At 52.3% G+C, this 16893-nt stretch overlaps 8 protein-coding genes across 8 annotated transcripts; 4 read left to right on the top strand and 4 right to left on the bottom strand.

Moving 5' to 3' along the window:
• Positions 1–436: 436 nt before the first annotated feature.
• ASPZODRAFT_71867 (hypothetical protein) lies at positions 437–1411 on the top strand (the record flags this gene model as incomplete). Its single annotated transcript, XM_022729790.1, has 2 exons — positions 437–479; positions 537–1411. The coding sequence occupies 2 exons, from the start codon at positions 437–439 to the stop codon at positions 1409–1411; spliced, it is 918 nt and encodes a 305-aa protein (XP_022578754.1).
• On the bottom strand, positions 1353–3384 carry ASPZODRAFT_2112226 (hypothetical protein; the record flags this gene model as incomplete). Its single annotated transcript, XM_022727747.1, has 3 exons — positions 1353–2253; positions 2350–3038; positions 3111–3384. 3 exons carry the CDS (start codon positions 3382–3384, stop codon positions 1600–1602), a joined length of 1617 nt encoding a protein of 538 aa, XP_022578753.1. The 3' UTR covers positions 1353–1599.
• Positions 3385–4168: 784 nt separating this feature from the next.
• On the bottom strand, positions 4169–5053 carry ASPZODRAFT_71893 (hypothetical protein; the record flags this gene model as incomplete). The annotated part of the gene is made up of 1 exon (XM_022729792.1): positions 4169–5053. The coding sequence occupies one exon, from the start codon at positions 5051–5053 to the stop codon at positions 4169–4171; it is 885 nt and encodes a 294-aa protein (XP_022578752.1).
• A 464-nt stretch (positions 5054–5517) lies between these two features.
• On the bottom strand, positions 5518–6949 carry ASPZODRAFT_18431 (hypothetical protein; the record flags this gene model as incomplete). Its single annotated transcript, XM_022727216.1, has 5 exons — positions 5518–5846; positions 5905–6350; positions 6407–6530; positions 6608–6731; positions 6779–6949. The coding sequence occupies 5 exons, from the start codon at positions 6947–6949 to the stop codon at positions 5518–5520; spliced, it is 1194 nt and encodes a 397-aa protein (XP_022578751.1).
• A 2588-nt stretch (positions 6950–9537) lies between these two features.
• Positions 9538–11463, top strand: ASPZODRAFT_72033 (hypothetical protein; the record flags this gene model as incomplete). Its single annotated transcript, XM_022729802.1, has 2 exons — positions 9538–10243; positions 11288–11463. The coding sequence occupies 2 exons, from the start codon at positions 9538–9540 to the stop codon at positions 11461–11463; spliced, it is 882 nt and encodes a 293-aa protein (XP_022578750.1).
• Positions 11464–11746: 283 nt separating this feature from the next.
• ASPZODRAFT_135026 (hypothetical protein) lies at positions 11747–13879 on the top strand. The gene is made up of 7 exons (XM_022723686.1): positions 11747–12187; positions 12241–12316; positions 12412–12421; positions 12490–12686; positions 12749–12805; positions 12913–13632; positions 13705–13879. Exons 1-7 carry the CDS (start codon positions 12098–12100, stop codon positions 13818–13820), a joined length of 1266 nt encoding a protein of 421 aa, XP_022578749.1. The 5' UTR covers positions 11747–12097; the 3' UTR covers positions 13821–13879.
• Positions 13880–14689: 810 nt separating this feature from the next.
• ASPZODRAFT_71951 (hypothetical protein) lies at positions 14690–15916 on the top strand (the record flags this gene model as incomplete). The annotated part of the gene is made up of 1 exon (XM_022729795.1): positions 14690–15916. One exon carries the CDS (start codon positions 14690–14692, stop codon positions 15914–15916), a length of 1227 nt encoding a protein of 408 aa, XP_022578748.1.
• Positions 15917–16010: 94 nt separating this feature from the next.
• ASPZODRAFT_752405 (hypothetical protein) lies at positions 16011–16885 on the bottom strand. The gene has a single exon (XM_022730030.1). It carries the CDS (start codon positions 16711–16713, stop codon positions 16165–16167), a length of 549 nt encoding a protein of 182 aa, XP_022578747.1. The 5' UTR covers positions 16714–16885; the 3' UTR covers positions 16011–16164.
• Between the last annotated feature and the right edge of the window lie 8 nt (positions 16886–16893).

Here is a 16893-nt window from a genome sequence, read left to right as displayed (position 1 = left end):
GTCTCTAAATTACTTCATGACTGAAGATGTGCCACAATCACATGGAAAAACAGTGTAACATTACACAATACACAAATAATACACTCACGTGATTGTAATTTTCCCCGACTGACTCGTACCTAGTAGTGCATACCAATGAATAGAATGAGAGCACTCTCTTCTTCTCGACATCAGATGATCTTCTCATAAATAATAGTACTAACCACATGGATAGCTAATTAAAGGATTGGAACTGGAAAGATTTAGAATATACTATTCATAGGTATTGGTATTAGTTACTACTAGGGTACCTTAACTAACTACCTAGGTAGTTAACCTACTAGGTACATACCTGTATAGGCACTATACCAAACAGGCTTAGCTGTCAATACAAGTAGTACATAAATATATCCTCCAGATAACCTCAAGTCACTTTGTTATCAAGATTGTATTCACCATGGAGGAACTCGATGCAGAGATCTCCTCTGTGAGAGCAGAAAGTATGTTCTATACCTAGGGAGTTTCACATTGAAGGTAAAAGCTAACGTTTCGTCCAGTCGAAAACCTCCGCAAGCGCAAACGCTTCTTGACATCCAGCCTGCTCTCCTCCGAACCCATCCAGACGCGCCTCGCCTCGGCAAAACAAGCAGCAGCATCATCTGCTGTAGAATTGGATGTCTCCCCCCTCATCGAGACAGCAGATGCCCATGTCTCGGTGAACCACCACCGCATCGCCTTCTCCACCACGACGTTCCCCTTCCACGACCCCTCCCCGCACGCAGACGACGCGTCCCTGCTCGGCGTGCGGATCGACATCTGTCGACGGACCGGCCACTTCACGAAACCATACTATATCCTCCTGAAACGGGAGGGAAATAAGAAGGACACCACCAACCGTGTGGGAAAACGGAATCGAGACCCCCCCCGTCTCCGTGTTCACAGACATACCATCCCGGCGTTTATTCCTCTCGACTCCCTCGCAGAGATATATCTCCCATCCCAAGCAGCGCATCATAAATCCTCCCGCGAGGATAGTGACGAAGAAGAGCTCAAACCCCCGCAGACAAGGAAACAGGATCTCCCCGCCTTTGTGCGTGAGATCCGTCGGGAACTCGTCGCGTGGCATTTACGACTTGACGCCGTTGAGTTTCTAAAGGAGGAGCTAGCCAAACACACCGAATCCATTCCCGCAGAGAGTGAAGGCGAGAGAATTGTTTCCCTGGCCGCCACGGCGTTGGAGGCTCGGTATATCCGTTTGGAATGGGCGGATGGGCGCGTCGGCCGGTTCAAGGTCTCGGATTCGGGACGGGTCGAGCGGGCGGTCGTCATTGGAGACTCGGGGAGAGATAAAGCGCTTGAATATGCTTTGACCGGGGGGGATGCCAGGGTGGAGAGTGTTTTAAATCGGTTGTTGGATACAGTTGTTAAATAAGTACTTGAGCATCTTATGGGTAGGTAGTATATTAATGTAGGTCTATTCAGGTACGTCAATCTATCGAGTGTAGAGACGCCAATGTGACAGAATGAACAGGCAAGAAGAAAACATCAAGGTAAGAAAATTACAAGGAGTATATAGCAGGAGATTATAAAAAAAAATTTGCCAAGGGTATCATAATCACATCACATCACATCATTATTTGAAGCGTCACTCCGCCCATCCCCCTCGACAACGCAAATGCCCGAGTCGCGGCCGGTATCCCCGTGGACCTGGGTAAAGGACAAGACGGGTAGCGGGCCATACACGAGACCCTCGTCGCGCAGTTCGAGTTTCTTGCGCAGCACGGCTTCCTCGACTGTCCAGCGGCGACGCAGCTTGATCTTACGCCCGTGCAGGGCCTGCAGCACGGAGAGCTCCTCCTGCTGGTGCTGTCGCTGGAGGGCGGCCAGCTCCTCGGCGTGCTGCTCGACCAGACTGTCGAGTTCCTGCGCCATGCGGGCCATTGCTTCCTGGAGCTTGATTTCCTGTTGGTCGCGGAGGACCTTGATCCGTGCCTCATGCAGCTGGTCCATCGAGTCGTGGTCGTGGTACTCTTGCGCCAGCTGCGCCTTGTGCTGGCTGGTGAATTTCCGAAGCGGTTGGTGCACCGCGTCCCAGTCTGAATCGGCTTCTGGGCGCGGGGACTGCGGGGGGCTGCTGCTACTGCTGGTGCTCAAGTACCCCTCCATGTGTTTGATTCGGGTGCGAGAGTTCATTTTTGCCTTGTCGAACTCTCGGCGCTGTTCCATCTCTGCCACGAGCTGTCGTTCTTCCATTCGAGAAATATCATGGAGGTTCTAGTTATTTATGAAAGAGAAGAGGAGAGGCCCCGAGTCAGTAAAACTTCGTTGCTGTGTAACTACCTTATCTAAAAGGGGACGGTCTTGTGTTACCTTTTCCCGCTTCTCCTCCTCCTGCTGTTTATCCTGCGCCATCTTGAAATTGAGGGCAGCCTGCTGCTTCTGCCTGAGGAGACTGATCGCGGCATTCTGGAATGCAATATGACGATTTCTCTCCAGTTGGTGCAACTCGTGCATTTCCACCAGCTGGGGGTCATTCATGCTCCGTTGTAAGGCAGCCGAATCATACACGGGCACCTCCACCTTGAGTGGTTGTTCCGACTGCTGCTCCTGCTGCAGGGACTCTGTCGTCGCCGACGAGGTCCGTGGTTCGCTCTGCGATTCCACCACGACAACGTTTTCTTGTCCGCTTTCCCCCCTGGCGATTGTGATCTGAGCGGTGGGCGGTAGGAGGATGGAGGACGGGGTGCGCTTCTTTCGGAAATAGATCCTCCCAATCGCGTTCTTCAGACTGCTGCGCCGGCTGGACTTGAGCCCCGCCGATGACAGAACGCTAAGCGTTGAATCGCTCTGCCCACTCAAGCTCGGACTCGTGGGCGAAAATTCATGGCTGCCGCCATGAGTCTGTCTGCCCTCATTGGAGCTGTAAGACGTCGGCCGGGTGGAAAGGGAGGCGACTGACCGTCCGCTATCCGACTTGCCGCGACGCGACACCACGGTGATCTCGGCATAGGAAGAAGAAACCAGCTGATCCAATGGCGGCTGGCTGCTGCTGCTGACGGCTCGTGAAAATGACGTCGTCGTCCCTACTGCTGCTGCTGCTGCTGCGGCGGCGGCGGCGGGGGAGTCGGCACGGGTCTCGCTGAAGGAGTTGCGGTCAGTCGACGAGCCCGACGAGGGTCCCGACGGCGACGGCAGGCGCACGATGCCCGAGGCAATCGACGCGGCCAGCGATGCGGCAATCTCGACGGCGGGGATGTCGAGCCCCAACGCCTGAGCCTCCTCGACGAGGCTCTGCTCGGCCGAACACTCGGCTTCCCTGGACGGCAAGCGCAGCACCTCACGACGATATTGGTCTTCGTCAAGACTCGGACCACCTGGCCTTGCGGGGCCATCCAGGTGATCCATGGCCATGAACAAGAAGGCGGGGTGGTAGGGGCGGTGATGGTGTTGAGCTCCTGTCTCTAACGTAACGTACTGGTTTATCTGCTGACATGCATCGGTCGGAAGGAGGGGCAGCGAGTCTCGACTTCAGGGGTACGTGTGGGGGAGTTCAATCGTCACAAAACCCGTCCACAGTACCTGGATCAGCACGGTGGACGAGGGGGAATTGGTGCAGCTCATCCGAACCTTCGCAATAACACACTCACCCACGCAAAAAGCGACAAGAACGAAAGACAACGGCAAGAGAGATCGATGGCGAGGAACAAGACAGGGGGAGGCAGACAGTGGGAGATCAGGAGTCCTACTAGACTAGCTCTGCAGCTGCTGGTTTCACCTCTCAACTCAGGCCATCCTTCGCCATCACCGATCCATGCAAGACCCGCCTGGCCGACCGATCCATCCGAATGCCGAAGGGCGCAATTGGCCCGGCCATTCGCCTGAGGCTGCACGAAATCGCATTGTCAGGAATCCCCGTTGCGAGCCTTATGGGGCCTTATCGTTGCCCGGCGATTCCGCTAGTCATGGCTCGAATAGGCATCTAGGGTTCAGGGCACAGAAAGTCACGGTCCGGTCCGAGCCTGGCTGCCTGAGGCTGCCAGACTCCAGTGCCTTATTATTCCTTTGGACTGACGCCATCCACCAGCCATGGTGTGTGCTTTCAATTAGAGCTGAATCTTGTCTCAGGGGATAGTTGACGAACAATAAAACCGCTATTACTATTGTAAACCACACTGTAGGATACTACAGACTACTTTAGCATCTCCAGGGCAAGAGAGATCATCCTCTCCTTCGCTTCTTCCTGCAGGGTGCCCTTCTGCGCTGTCTTGTCCCAGCCATGGTTACAGCCCTCCATCCTCTGACAGACCACAGCCCGCCCCGGCACCTTTGCAATCTTGCCCGCCAGCTCCTCCGCCTCGGGCGCAAGATTGTCATACCCAGCCGTCACGATGAGCACTCTATGCGGAAACCGTTGGGGATCGGCGTATGAAGGCGAGATGCGCGGGTCGCGCGGGTCCAGCGGAGGGGCCCCGTAACACCGGTTAAACAGCTTCGCCATGAACGCTGGGATGGGTTTCCCGCCCGCACTAGGGGCAGTCTTGGTCTCGGGATCCTGCGAGATATCCGTTGGAGGATAGAAGGCTAAAAGGGAGGAGAAAGTCGGTTGTGGGAAGACACACGACGCGGCCGCGAGGGCCAAGTTGCCCCCCGCGCTAAATCCCGAGATGGCGACGCGAGAGACGTCGAACCGCCCCGGTTGGTCGAGTACCCAGTTGACGGCGTCTTCGACGTCGTGCAGTGCCGCGGGGAAGGGGTTCTCGGGCGCCAGTCGGTACCTCACATCGAGCACGATGTACCCGGATTGCTGGCCGATGCGACGCGCGAATTCGTCGTCTGTTCCGTGCATGGGGAAGACGAATCCGCTGCCATGGAAATTGATCAGGACGGGACTGGGCTGCTTCTTATCGTCCTTGTTGGGCGTGTAGACGTGGGTGGTCAGCGTGCGGCCTTTATCTCGGGAGGGGATCTGGATGATTCTGTCGGGGTGCACTGCGATCTCCTTTCCCCTGGATTTTCGTAGGAATCGGAGGATCGTCACGACGACCTTGAGGTATACGTAGCTGAAGAGGGACATGACTAGGATTATCACAGTAAAAGCTGTCTCACTAGTGGGGGGATCATTCAAGACTGATATCAACTAACTCGTGCTGGATGGGTGGGAGTGTGTTTTATAGCGCGGACCTATCGTCTTAGCGATCTGGGTTTGCGTAATGCACCTTTCAAGTACTATTTCAAACCCAGTCCAATTCAACGACATAAGTGCCCGAGAGAAACCAGCAAGTGAAACAAGAGATATAATCATTCTACAGAAGTTTCACAGATGACAGCTATAACAGCGCCTTGCTGACGTGGGACTAATCCTGCTTGGTTGGATATCTAGCCTTGAGTATATCAGACATCTGATAGGGCCCAACATGGTCATATATTCCTGTGACACTATCTATTACCTCGTATCTCTCTGCTTAGCCTGCGTAATCGGAGAGCTATCAGTACTCCATGGTAGGGTAGGTAGACATCAATGCCAGTGGCTAGTAGAATCTAGGCCAATCGAGCTTCCAGCACCGCCTGGCTCCCCGCTGCGCTCCGCCAGATCTTCACCAGCTTCAAGCCTGCCCCGTCAAAGAGTCGTCGCCAGTCAGACTCGGTGCGTTCCCGTCCGCCCAAGGCGAACATGGCGTGATCCATCCAGTACGGTGCCATATCCTCGACATTGCCCGGTCGCTCACTGCCGTACTCCGGGACGACCATCTCACCCACCAGCACCCGCGAGTCCGAGGCCATGGCCGGTACAATCTGCTGGAAAATCTTCACGCAGAGCTCGTCTGTCCAGTTGTGGAGGCTGCGTCGAATGTAGTAGGCATGAGCATCTGTGATCAGGGGAATTTAGCATGGGTAGGTCCATGATCATTCAAGAACAGCGCTCACGTTGAACCGGCTGCGGCGTAAAGAAGTCATGAGCCATCTTCTCGATGCCTAGCATTTCTGGTAGCGGGTTCAGAACCATCGGGCGGTCCTGAAGGACGAATTTGCCCTTTAGGTCGGGCCATTCCTCTTGGATCTGCAATAAGGAATGCCCTCTGCCGCCGCCGATGTCGACAAGCAATGCCCTGGTATCGGTGTCTGGGACGTTGGCCAGCTCCGTTCCAAACGGATACATACCTAACACGGGAAGGACATTATCCTGCGTCGACATGGCGATGTCGAAGAGCTTGAGCCGATTCTCGTCCTGCGAGATGATTTCGAAGAAGGTCTGGCCCAGCTTATTGTTTCCCCAGGAGAAAGGGTTGATGGTAATGCTGGTTGTATCTTTGGCTCCTAACTCAGCAAAATACGCAGGCAGCCGAGAGGTGTTCGCCAGGATAGCGTCGCATCTAGAATGGTTATTAAAGGTACAAAAGCACCGTGTCTGGAGAAACCCATTGCTCACATCAACTTGAAAAAGTCCACTTCGTGACCATCCAGATACGCCAGCGAGAGACGCGTGTGGGCGTATTCGTCTGGCCCGACCATAGTAAAGATCCCGGTAACCGTGAGGATTCGCATCAAACGGGCTGATCAATAGCCGGGTACCCATTCCCAACAATAAGCACATGGCCGTATAAACACTCATAGAAAATTAAATAGTTACCAATCAAGGCTTCGTCCGTCCCACATTTTGCTGCCAACTCAGCAGCTGTTGCACTGCCATCGCGGAGTATTGTCTCGGGGACGCGGAGCTCAAGCAGGGCACGCAGGTTACACGTTTCGACGAACTACACATATATCAACATGTAGCTAGCGAATCTCGGAGTGTCTGTACGTTTGTAAAATGGTCGAATATGGCCTCCTTCGGGTCCTTCAGCTGTACAGTCAGCTTGTTCAATGACTGGATAAGCCGCAGGCGCTCTGCTCGATCTTGCTTGTCAGACTGCTCAAACTGTTTAACAGCGGCAAGAATGTCCTCGCACTGGGCAGTCAAAGATTGAGTCATGGTGGCGTGTGGTACCTGGGTACTTCTGGTCTCAGCCAAAGAAAGGATGGATGTTTGGTGAGGTCCTCTGGAGAGAGAGAGAGAGCTCCCCTCATCAAACCACCCGGACAGCCAGAACCCCGCTCAAGACTCAGCTAAGTATTTTCCTCTCCACATTTCACGCAATACCATCCCTTGAAAACGACAAGATATTGAGCAGAGAGTAATTGCGGTTCTTACTGAGTACCAATTAAGTCAGGTAGGCGCAAATTGAGGTAAAAAACTCAAGGCGAAAACATGTCCTGACTCGTAAGCCAACAGGGAACCAACTGCGGCTTGCGAGCCTGTTAACGAAAAAAACAACCCTGGCAGAAAGCCTTTTCGATAGAGAAGTCATTTCTGTCAATAGAACAAGATCAATCGCCTCGAAATTTGACGGCAGGATGATCCTGTGCAGACAATACAACCCGAGCGGGATATATCGATGAGAGTCGACCAAGAATTGATCGAGTCTGAACTACGTACAATTAGCTTGGAAGTAAATCCCTGGACTTGTCATACTTACTATCTGAAGCAGAACGAATGTTGAGCATAGTTCTCTTGAAATCTATTATTCGCGCTGAATCAACAAGGGTGGCCTCATTTGGGGATAATGGCATTCCATCCCAGGCATGAAATTCCCCGAGGAAGACGGGAGACTACGATATATTGTTCTCATGTATCACTCCTGGAAAAGCTCAGGTGAAGCAGAGTAGTATAAATTCACGAGTTTTGATCTCAATGATCTACCGCAGCTGTCTGTGGGTAATGATCCCGAAGTTGATATCCGCTCTGCGAACAGCAATCGTCGATGGAGAAAGCATTGCTACCACAGCAACTTGCTGCCATCAAACCCTCAAGGAAGGCCGGAGGGTCAATGCTAAGAATATCCGCCAAAGAAAACCAAGTGGATGACAGGGAAACGACCTGGAGTAAGACTCTAACCTGATTCTAGCGAGAACATCCTACCTCTCACTAGACAGGTAACTTATTGTCGATTAACAACCTTGCACATGTTCTATTTGAAGTGGTTATGGCTAACTGGGATCAAAATGGTATTAGGAGAACCCCCCGAAAGTATTTCCTGCCCGACGAAGGACTACCTTGGCAAGATCGAGGATATTCAGCTTTCACGTGCAACACAGAATACAAATCACGTTTGATTATACTCCCCTAAGGGTACCTAATACCGCAAAGCAGGCTCCATATGGATGCCTTTAGCAGGTGGCTATAAAAATACGGGGTAGTACTTCAGAGGTGGATGATACTACTACATACTTCTAGGGCGAGATCATACCCATGACCCCCCAAACATTCAGCTATCAATAAAATACCTCACTATTTGAATCTAGACGGTAAACTCCCAAGGAAAAGTCTCGCTAGAGCGTACAATTTCTCAAAAGTAATGGTAAATCCTTTAGTGACAAAACTGCTAGTCCGTCTCCCATTTAGGCAAAGCTCGTGATCAGGGACTTCCCTCCAGGATCTTACCAAAAAGCAAAATTCTCCACCCCTCTGTCTTGTCTGTCAAGCACTATATGGGCGATGTAATTTGTGCTGTCGTGGTCTCAATTCCAATTCCCAATACCGTACGATGCTCAAAGCACCGAAATGCACACCACGTGGATGTCGACTCGAGAGGGGGGTACTTGCGAATACCTCGGCCTGACTCATGGAAATCGAAGCAGTTTTGTTTCTCGGCCCCTGGCACCTATCTTACGAGGCAGCATGTGAAGGTACCTTGCACCTGCATTTGGCCCTGGAGGGTGATTATGTGAAAAGACCCCAGGGCTTCGCTCTTGCGAATGGTGGAGATTTGAAAATAAGGCGTCGGGTACTACTGCTACATAAGCTCCTGACTAGACCCTTGACAAACCTGTGAGTTATAACAGTTAGACCTGTCTTACCATGTAGTATGGACAGCCAAGAGTTAATAAACTAGTGGATTACTAGACACGGACATACCGCCGTTCGTCCAATGATGACCCTTGCAAGACATATAGCGCCAACAAGTCTCTGAGACATTTCCTCAAGAACAAGCGGAGAATATGATCTTCTTCCCCAGACTAATCATTGACGGCAGGGGTCTTTCAGTACTAACTATGCGGAGAGGTGATTTGTCTGCATCGACTCACACAAGACTTGGGAAATATGATTGGAGAAAGAAGAAGGCGATTACTAGGAGTATTTGGTGATGTCGGCAAAATAGACCTGCTCGTGCGCTTGGAAGGGATCGAAAAGGAGCGCTAATGAACCAGGTAGACTGCCGAGGGCCATGAACACTTCATTTCCCACTAATTGCTCCTCATGCAGGGTTTCGATTGCCATATCCTCCCCTAAACTGAAAGACCGATCACCAATTTCAACAGTGGAGCTTCTAGTCCCCCCCTCCCATCCTCTCGGGGAAGAGGTCTACAATGCATATATAGAGAGCTTGATAACTCTTCCGGCGCTCCTAGAGAGGCTTGATCGGAGCTCGCCTTCTTTAGAGTCTACCGTGGGCCCCTCTAATCGTGGATTTCCTTTCCTCTTCTTGACCTGTCATCGTCTCTCGTTAGTTAGCCGGCAAGATGAAGATCAGTGCTGTCATCTCTATTTTCACCCTTGGCTTCGCCGCTGGTGTGCTCGCCGAGCCTACTCCGGTGAGCAAAGAGCCCACGCTGGTTGAGCGTGACCTTGCCTCGATCACTAGTGTCGTTGCTTCAATTGCAGCGCAGGTGGAACTAGTCGATACCGACATCCTCGCCGGTGACTTGGACGCCGTTGTGTCTGATTCAGTGACTTTGGTGTCAGTCATTGAAGCCGGCATCCCGATTGTCGAAGAATCAGCTGCGTTGAGCGAATCCGATGCCCTTACCCTTGCAGGTTCCATCGAAACCCTCATCGACGCGGTCAATACAACCATCACCGATCTCATCAACATCCAGTCAGAGGTCGTTGCTGCTGGCCTGGTTTCCACCATTTTATCGAACCTTGAGCAGCAGTACACCGCGTCCGCTGACCTTGCCGATGCTATCAATGCCCAGGTACCTTCTGGACTGCAGACTTTTGCTGCTGAACTCGCAGCTTATATCACGGACTCCATTCAAGAGGGAATCAATGCCTACTCGGCTCTTGTCAGCAGCGCAACTTCAGCCGTTTCGAGTTCCAGTGTTCCAACATCCGTTTCTTCTGTCCCCGCAACCAGCTCTTCTGTTCCAACGACGAGCTCCTCGACAGTAGTTTTGACTGGATCTTCGACGGCGGTATCTACCAGTTCCTCGACGGCAGTATCTGGTTCTTCGACAGTAGTCTCTGGATCATCAACAGCGATTTCGACCGGTTCTTCGACGGCAGTCTCTGGATCCTCGACTGCAGTTTCTGGCTCTTCGACGGCAGTTTCTGGTTCCTCGACGGCAGTTTCTGGTTCCTCGACGGCAGTTTCTGGTTCCTCGACTGCAGTTTCTGGCTCTTCGACGGCAGTTTCTGGTTCCTCGACGGCAGTCTCTGGTTCTTCCAGCGCAGTCTCTGGATCTTCGACTGCGGTCTCTACTGGATCCTCCAAGGCAGTCTCTACTGGATCATCGAAGGCAGTTTCTACCGGGTCGACTGGAGTCTTGACTGCATCCTCAACCCACGTTCACACTGGCAAACCCACTGGAAAATCTACCGGCAAGCACTCTGGTAAGCCCGGTGGGAAGATCACTACCGAGCACCCTGGTAAGCCTGGCGGGAAGACCACTACCGAGCACCCTGGTAAGCCCAGCGGAAAATCCACTACCGAGCACCCGGGCAAGCCTGGTGGAAAGCCAACTACAACTGGTAAAGGGAAGGGCGCACCGCCTCCTGCCAGCTCGTCTATCGAAACCGAATCAGAGATTACTTCTACCAGCACTCTTTTTATCACCAGTACCGTTTGGGTAGGATCATGCACTGGTTCCAACACATTGCCCGCGGGTGTGACAACGACTGTCCCTGTCACTGAAGTTGAAGTCGCTTCAACGACTACTGCCCCAGTCACCGAGACTGAAGTTGCTCCAACAACCGTTTCTGCTACCGAGACCGAAGTCGCTCCTACAACTGTTTCTGTTACTGAGACCGAGGTTGTCCCTACAACCGCCTCTGTTACCGAGACCGAAGTCGCTCCAACGACAGCCTCTGTGAGCGAGACCGAGGTCGCTCCAACAACCGCCTCTGTTACAGAAACTGAAGTTGCTCCAACGACAGCCTCTGTTAGCGAGACTGAAGTTCCTTCTTCCACTGCCTCTGCCCCTACCACCGAAGCTGAAGTACCTTCTTCCTCCTCGGTTCCAAGCGAATCTGTTTCAACTGAAACGGCAGCATCCGTCCCCCCTTCCAGTTCTTCTGCTGTCACTACGACAGAGAGCGAGGCTTCAGGACAAGCAAGCTCCTCTTCTACGACTGCACCCGTGTACACTGGAGCAGCTAGTGTAAATAAGTACAGCAGCTCTGCTTATGGCCTTGTAGCTCTTGCTGCTGCGGTCTTTGCCCTTTAGAGCTTCGAGGGGTGATCCGAAGCTGCTATCACATACCATCTCTGGTGACAATTTCCTATTGACAAGCCCATGTACAATCCTTATATATCACGCTTAATATAGTAGTAATGTTTTGATATGACTCTACCTTATTATTCTATCAATATTGCTGTTGTATACTCGCGCCCAGTCTTAGATGCTCATATCCACATTTAACATAAACAGTAAGGACTCGATTCCATATCATCTAGAGGCTGGCATCTGTATTCATCAACATCGACTGCTACCAAAGTCGTTGTGGTAAAAGATGGGTTGAGACCTGATTGGCTGTGGAGATAGCTGTGGCAATAAGCGAGCCCGGTACTCATGTCGAAAATATTTGCCGCAAAGCTTATAAAACCACGTCTCCATACATATGCCCACTTCCTTTTTCTGACCTCATGTTTCCCTCCCCCTGGCGACGTGCCTCTTGGATTCATCACCAGAATCTCCACCGACAGAGCTCTCTGATCCGGGCTGGAGCAGAATCCATCTAAAAGATTGCTTGCAAATTTAACCGACCGCCAGATCTGGCTGGAAAGTCAACATTTGCACTCCTCAACGTCATATGCACCTTGTGCGATCTACATCAACAGGGCGCTGTTGAGCGACAGCTATGGCTGCAGCATCCCAGCATGGCAATGTGAACTACACAGTGTTTATACGCCTCCCGATTCCTAGAGGCGACTTCGTGGATCCACCTCCCGTGAGTTCCCCGTATTCACTTTGTCACGCAACTGCTAATCGTTCCTCTTCCAGATCGAGTGGAATGTAGCTAAAGACCAAGCCCTTTGGGACATTCTCTCGCGTCCGTCCAAGGGAGATGATGTAGACTGTGAGATTGTTTCTTTTTTCTTTTTTCTCCTGTCTCCCTCCCCTCCGGTGTTTCTTCCTTACAAGCAACTAAATTAATACTGACATGGCCAACAGGGAAAGCACTGTGAATTCCCCCCCCCCTGGGCTTCGCTTCATCAACGACCACAATGACGTTGCTGACGAATATACTAGGGCGGATAACTTCGATGTGACTCTGCAGTTCCTGCTTCAGCAGGCAGCATGGTTGTATGACCAACAGCTATCAAAAGTCCGTGCGCAGATGCGCAAGGTTGGGTCCACACAGCCCAATGCTCCCTCTCCTACCGGTGGCTCGGTGTCAGGCAGCACTGCACTTGGCGGACAGCCTGCGAAGGGTACTCTAAGTTCAGGTGTGTTTCAGTTTGCTCTCTGTCAAGAGACATTCTAGGGATCTCTTTTGTTAATTTTGAAGGACAACGTGTTTCTTCTCGACTGGCGTCGTATCAGAAGGAAGCATCTTCGCAGCGAGGTATGTGTATCTGCCCGGCTATCCATGGGGCCGGGCAAGAAGGATAATGATGATGGCGAGATGGTATTCGAAGATTACTGACGGCATTGCTATTCGGTAACTTCTAGCTGCTGGAATTCATCGCACTAGTTCTACCTCTACTGTGAATCAGCTACGAGGCACACGGGAGACTTCTCGCAACAATACACCGACTGTGGAAGTTGCAGATCCAAAATGGGAATCCGCCGGCCGACGGCCATCTGCTACGCGACGGGAGCAGGCCGCGGTAGCACAGTTTCATAGATCCCCGACTCTCGAAGAGGAGGATCTCAGCTCTAGCTCGTCATCCAAGGAGTCGAGCTCGGACTCTGAGAATGAAATTTCTGGCCGGAGGGGAGCCAGATTCAAGCGGTTCGGGAAATTCTCGATCCACCGGCCTGGGCTACGCGATGATCAAGACGACGATGTGGATGAATCACCCGCTTTCTTGCCCATGACATATGAGCCTACACCGTCTGGGCGTGAATCACTTGGGCAGGATCCAAATGCCACCCTCCGTCTGGAAGCGCAAAGGCCCCCGATTCACAAAAGACGCACCGCGGACCGGCCCCCTCCACCGCTCCACAAGTCTACCACTGCAGACTCATCTACCAGCTCTGTTAGCTCCGGGGTCCCAGTCAGCCATCCTCGGGGTGACCATCCGCGGCGCACGAACCAGATAGCTGGTGTTCCGAGCCCGCGACGCACCGCAGAGCTATCCCGTCTTAGCTCCAGGCGGTCCGTTGCATCTGGGCGGGACGTTAGCGATGACACTCCTAGCATGGGGAGCAGCTTTAGTGATCTCGACGGTACGTCCAGTCCATGCCTATCACCCCCCCCCCCCCTCGCCCTTTCCGGTTGTCTAATAATCTTCAACGCAGATGCTAGTGTGACCCAGTCCGCGCTGGAAGAAGCCCTTATGAGCAACATGCAGCACGGCGGGATGGCGAGCCGGATGAGCACAATCAGTCAAGCCTTACGTAGTCGTTATTTGTAGATCATTTCTTTCTTCTTTTCTTTCTCTTCTTCCCCCTTTTGAAAACAGCAGGGAATGGCAGCAGGCGAGGCGTTGGGGCCCACAATTTGATTTCCCGGCCAAGTACTATAACCAAGCTACTCGATATGATTAACATTTTGATAGATTAATGTCTCCTTTTCGGTCAATTTAGAAACTATTCCCAGTGTCTTGGAAAGATTACCTAATACTTCCTTCCCATATCACATGATCAAACTGCCAGATGGCAGAATGATGACTCATCTGCCAAATGTCAGATGACGGATTCAGCTGACGTCAGGTGCTAAAAGCGGAAGCAAAAGCGGTGCGCGGCACAACCGGCGGCATTATTTATCTTGGAGGGGGAGGGGAGGGGAAGGGGAGGTTTCTTGTTGACGCTTCAGTCTCTGCGGTACCATGGCAAATTGACCATTGATTCATCATTTTTCATCCTTGATTCCTCCTTGTGCCTTACTGTTGGTGTTGATCTCTATACTGGCCCTTGGCTGGATATCGGGGGAGCGGTTTTAGTGACTCCTGCTGACACCAAATTTGTATGCCCGCATGAGGGGTGTCTCACTCTCCCAGTGACCAGTTTAACAGCACGATAATAAGCAGAAAATCTACCAGGAAGCCGGTAATTGAATTTTGAAAATCTCGATTCAAAAACCTTGTAACATATTTCTGCTTCCGTTACATTGTTATGTGTCTATTGCTAACCAGCTCAAGGTACTAGTACCAGCCAGACCACCCCTCACCCGCGCCGGAATCGGAGACGGTAGTCAATTGAAAGGAAAAGAAGAAGAAAAGAAAAGAAAGAAGACGTCTAGCTGAATATCCAACCTTCTCTCGCCATGTCGACAGTAGATGCAATGGGGGAGATGTCTCCTGCCCAAGCGGAATCCATGTATTTCAACAATTACCCTCCACCCAAAGCGCTGCAGAAACATGAATCTCTAGCGCGGGCATTCATCGATTATCACGTCGAGGCGAACCGCCGGCTGGTGCTTGTCACTTCAGGAGGCACCACGGTGCCGTTGGAGAATCAGACGGTGCGCTTCATCGACAACTTCTCCGCGGGAACTCGCGGAGCAACGTCTGCGGAATACTTCCTGCAAGCGGGATATGCGGTGATTTTTCTGCATCGGCAATTCAGCTTGCTGCCCTATTCCCGGCACTACAGCCACTCAACCAATTGCTTCCTTGACTTTATGGACGAAGCCACCTGCTCATCGTCCGCGGGGGGGGAGGGTCCGAACCATGGGCCCATTGTGGTGCGCGATGAGTACCAGGATGAGATGCGCGATGTGCTGCGCCAATACCGGTATGCCAAGAAAAACAATCTGCTGCTCTTGCTCCCATTCACAACGGTATCGGAGTATCTCTTTGAGCTGCGCTCCCTAGCACAACTGATGCGCCCGCTTGGTCCCAACGCGCTATTCTACCTCGCGGCGGCGGTCAGCGATTTCTTCATTCCGCGCGACCGCATGGTGGAACACAAGATCCAGTCGTCGGAGATCCCTGACAGCGTACGCCAGCAGCAGCAGCAACAGGGGCAAGAGGACGCCATTGACCCGGCAGACGTCTACACAGGCGAGAACGAGGCCCAACCGCCGACTAATAGCAAGAAACTAATCATCGATCTGGACCCGGTGCCAAAGTTCCTGCACCGGCTTGTCGATGGCTGGGCGCCAGACGGAAGCATGATTGTCTCGTTCAAGCTGGAGACCGACCCAGGTATCCTGGTGTACAAGGCGCGCACGGCGCTGCAGCGGTACTCGCATCACCTGGTGATCGGCAATCTGCTCTCGACCCGCAAGTGGGAAGTGGTCTTTGTCACGCCGGACCCGCCGCACGAACGCTGGATCCGGGTGCCCAAGTCGAAGCGCAGCAAGAGCATCTCCGGGGTCGAGGACCAGGTCGGGCTGGCCGAGCACTCGCGGCAGCTCGCGGCGGGCGGCGGCGGCGACCAGGCGAACGAGTCGAGGCCTCTAGCCGCAGACGAGTCCGAGCTGAGTCGCAACGGGATCGAGATTGAGAGTTTGATCATTCCGGAGCTGATCAAGATGCACTCGCAGATGATCAAAGCAAGAACTTGAAGCTAACCAACTCGTAACTCAAAACAACCGCAACACCCAAAAATTAATGTATCTAAGGCTTGCCTGGAGCTTTCTGTCTAACAGTTCACTACTTAGTACATACTAGTAATGATTGGCTTTTTTCACCGGATATAATCACCACATAGTTACACTTGTTACTATCTACTGGGTTCTTGAAGGTGGAATAGCCGACCGCTGACTAATCACTTAAATTAATGCCACGCACACACCCTGTCAGTTTCACAGCCTCAGGAGGGACTTCTCCATAGCCTCGATTCTACTCTGAATCCACTCTGAAACGCCTGTTTGAATATTATTTGACTTCCTCGCCCTGGTATCTGATACAGCTTCAGAACTGCCTGGAGGCATTCCTGACGATTGAAGGGATGCGTTGGCATGTCCCTGCGAAGAAAAAAGGTACAGTGTACAGTGCACAGTGGACAGCCTCTACCTATTTCTATCCAATACGACCCGTTATCGAATAATAAACAGGCCCAGCGATCGGCTATGATGAACAAGAATAGTGAATTATCATTATTCCAGGGAATTTTTCCCCTCCCCGGTTTCAGAGCCGCCCCGCAAGGCAGGCGAATAGTGGCTCGAGTGTCTCTATCTGGCTGTCTGGCATCCCTAGTAGCTTCCACCTTCCTACAAGCCGTGGATTCAAGACACCCTCCGCTCAGGGAGCAGCAAAAAAAAACCCCCCCAGGAGCCAGCGCACCCTGGCCCTGTCGATCCCAGGCCTGCGTTTGCTGTCTGTCCTGGGGATTTTTTTTTTCGGTTGTCGGCGTCGTCATCGTCCTCGGCGCTGCGAACCCAGGAGTCTCTAGCTAGTCCACACGAGAGAAGCATTGAATGCTGATCCTCTATCGTTGTCTTTCTCTCCTCATCTTTCTCATTTGACCAGTCTGATTTTTATTCATTATATAATTTTTTTTTCGACACGACACTCGTTCCCAGTGCTCCCTGCATACCCG

The sequence above is a fragment of the Penicilliopsis zonata genome, assembly GCF_001890105.1.
Source record: "Penicilliopsis zonata CBS 506.65 unplaced genomic scaffold ASPZOscaffold_14, whole genome shotgun sequence".
Lineage (NCBI taxonomy): Eukaryota > Fungi > Ascomycota > Eurotiomycetes > Eurotiales > Aspergillaceae > Penicilliopsis > Penicilliopsis zonata.
Note: the sequence above shows the minus strand (reverse complement) of the source record. Positions and strands in the feature narration are given on the sequence as shown.

Coding starts and splice junctions, on each gene's coding strand:
- ASPZODRAFT_135026 (XM_022723686.1), top strand. CDS start 12,098: ATGGCTGCAGCATCCCAGCATGGCAATGTGAACTACACAGTGTTTATA. Junction 12,188..12,240: donor ACTTCGTGGATCCACCTCCC/GTGAGTTCCCCG, acceptor TTCCTCTTCCAG/ATCGAGTGGAATGTAGCTAA. Junction 12,806..12,912: donor GGAAGCATCTTCGCAGCGAG/GTATGTGTATCT, acceptor GGTAACTTCTAG/CTGCTGGAATTCATCGCACT.
- ASPZODRAFT_752405 (XM_022730030.1), bottom strand. CDS start 16,713: ATGACGACGCCGACAACCGAAAAAAAAAATCCCCAGGACAGACAGCAA.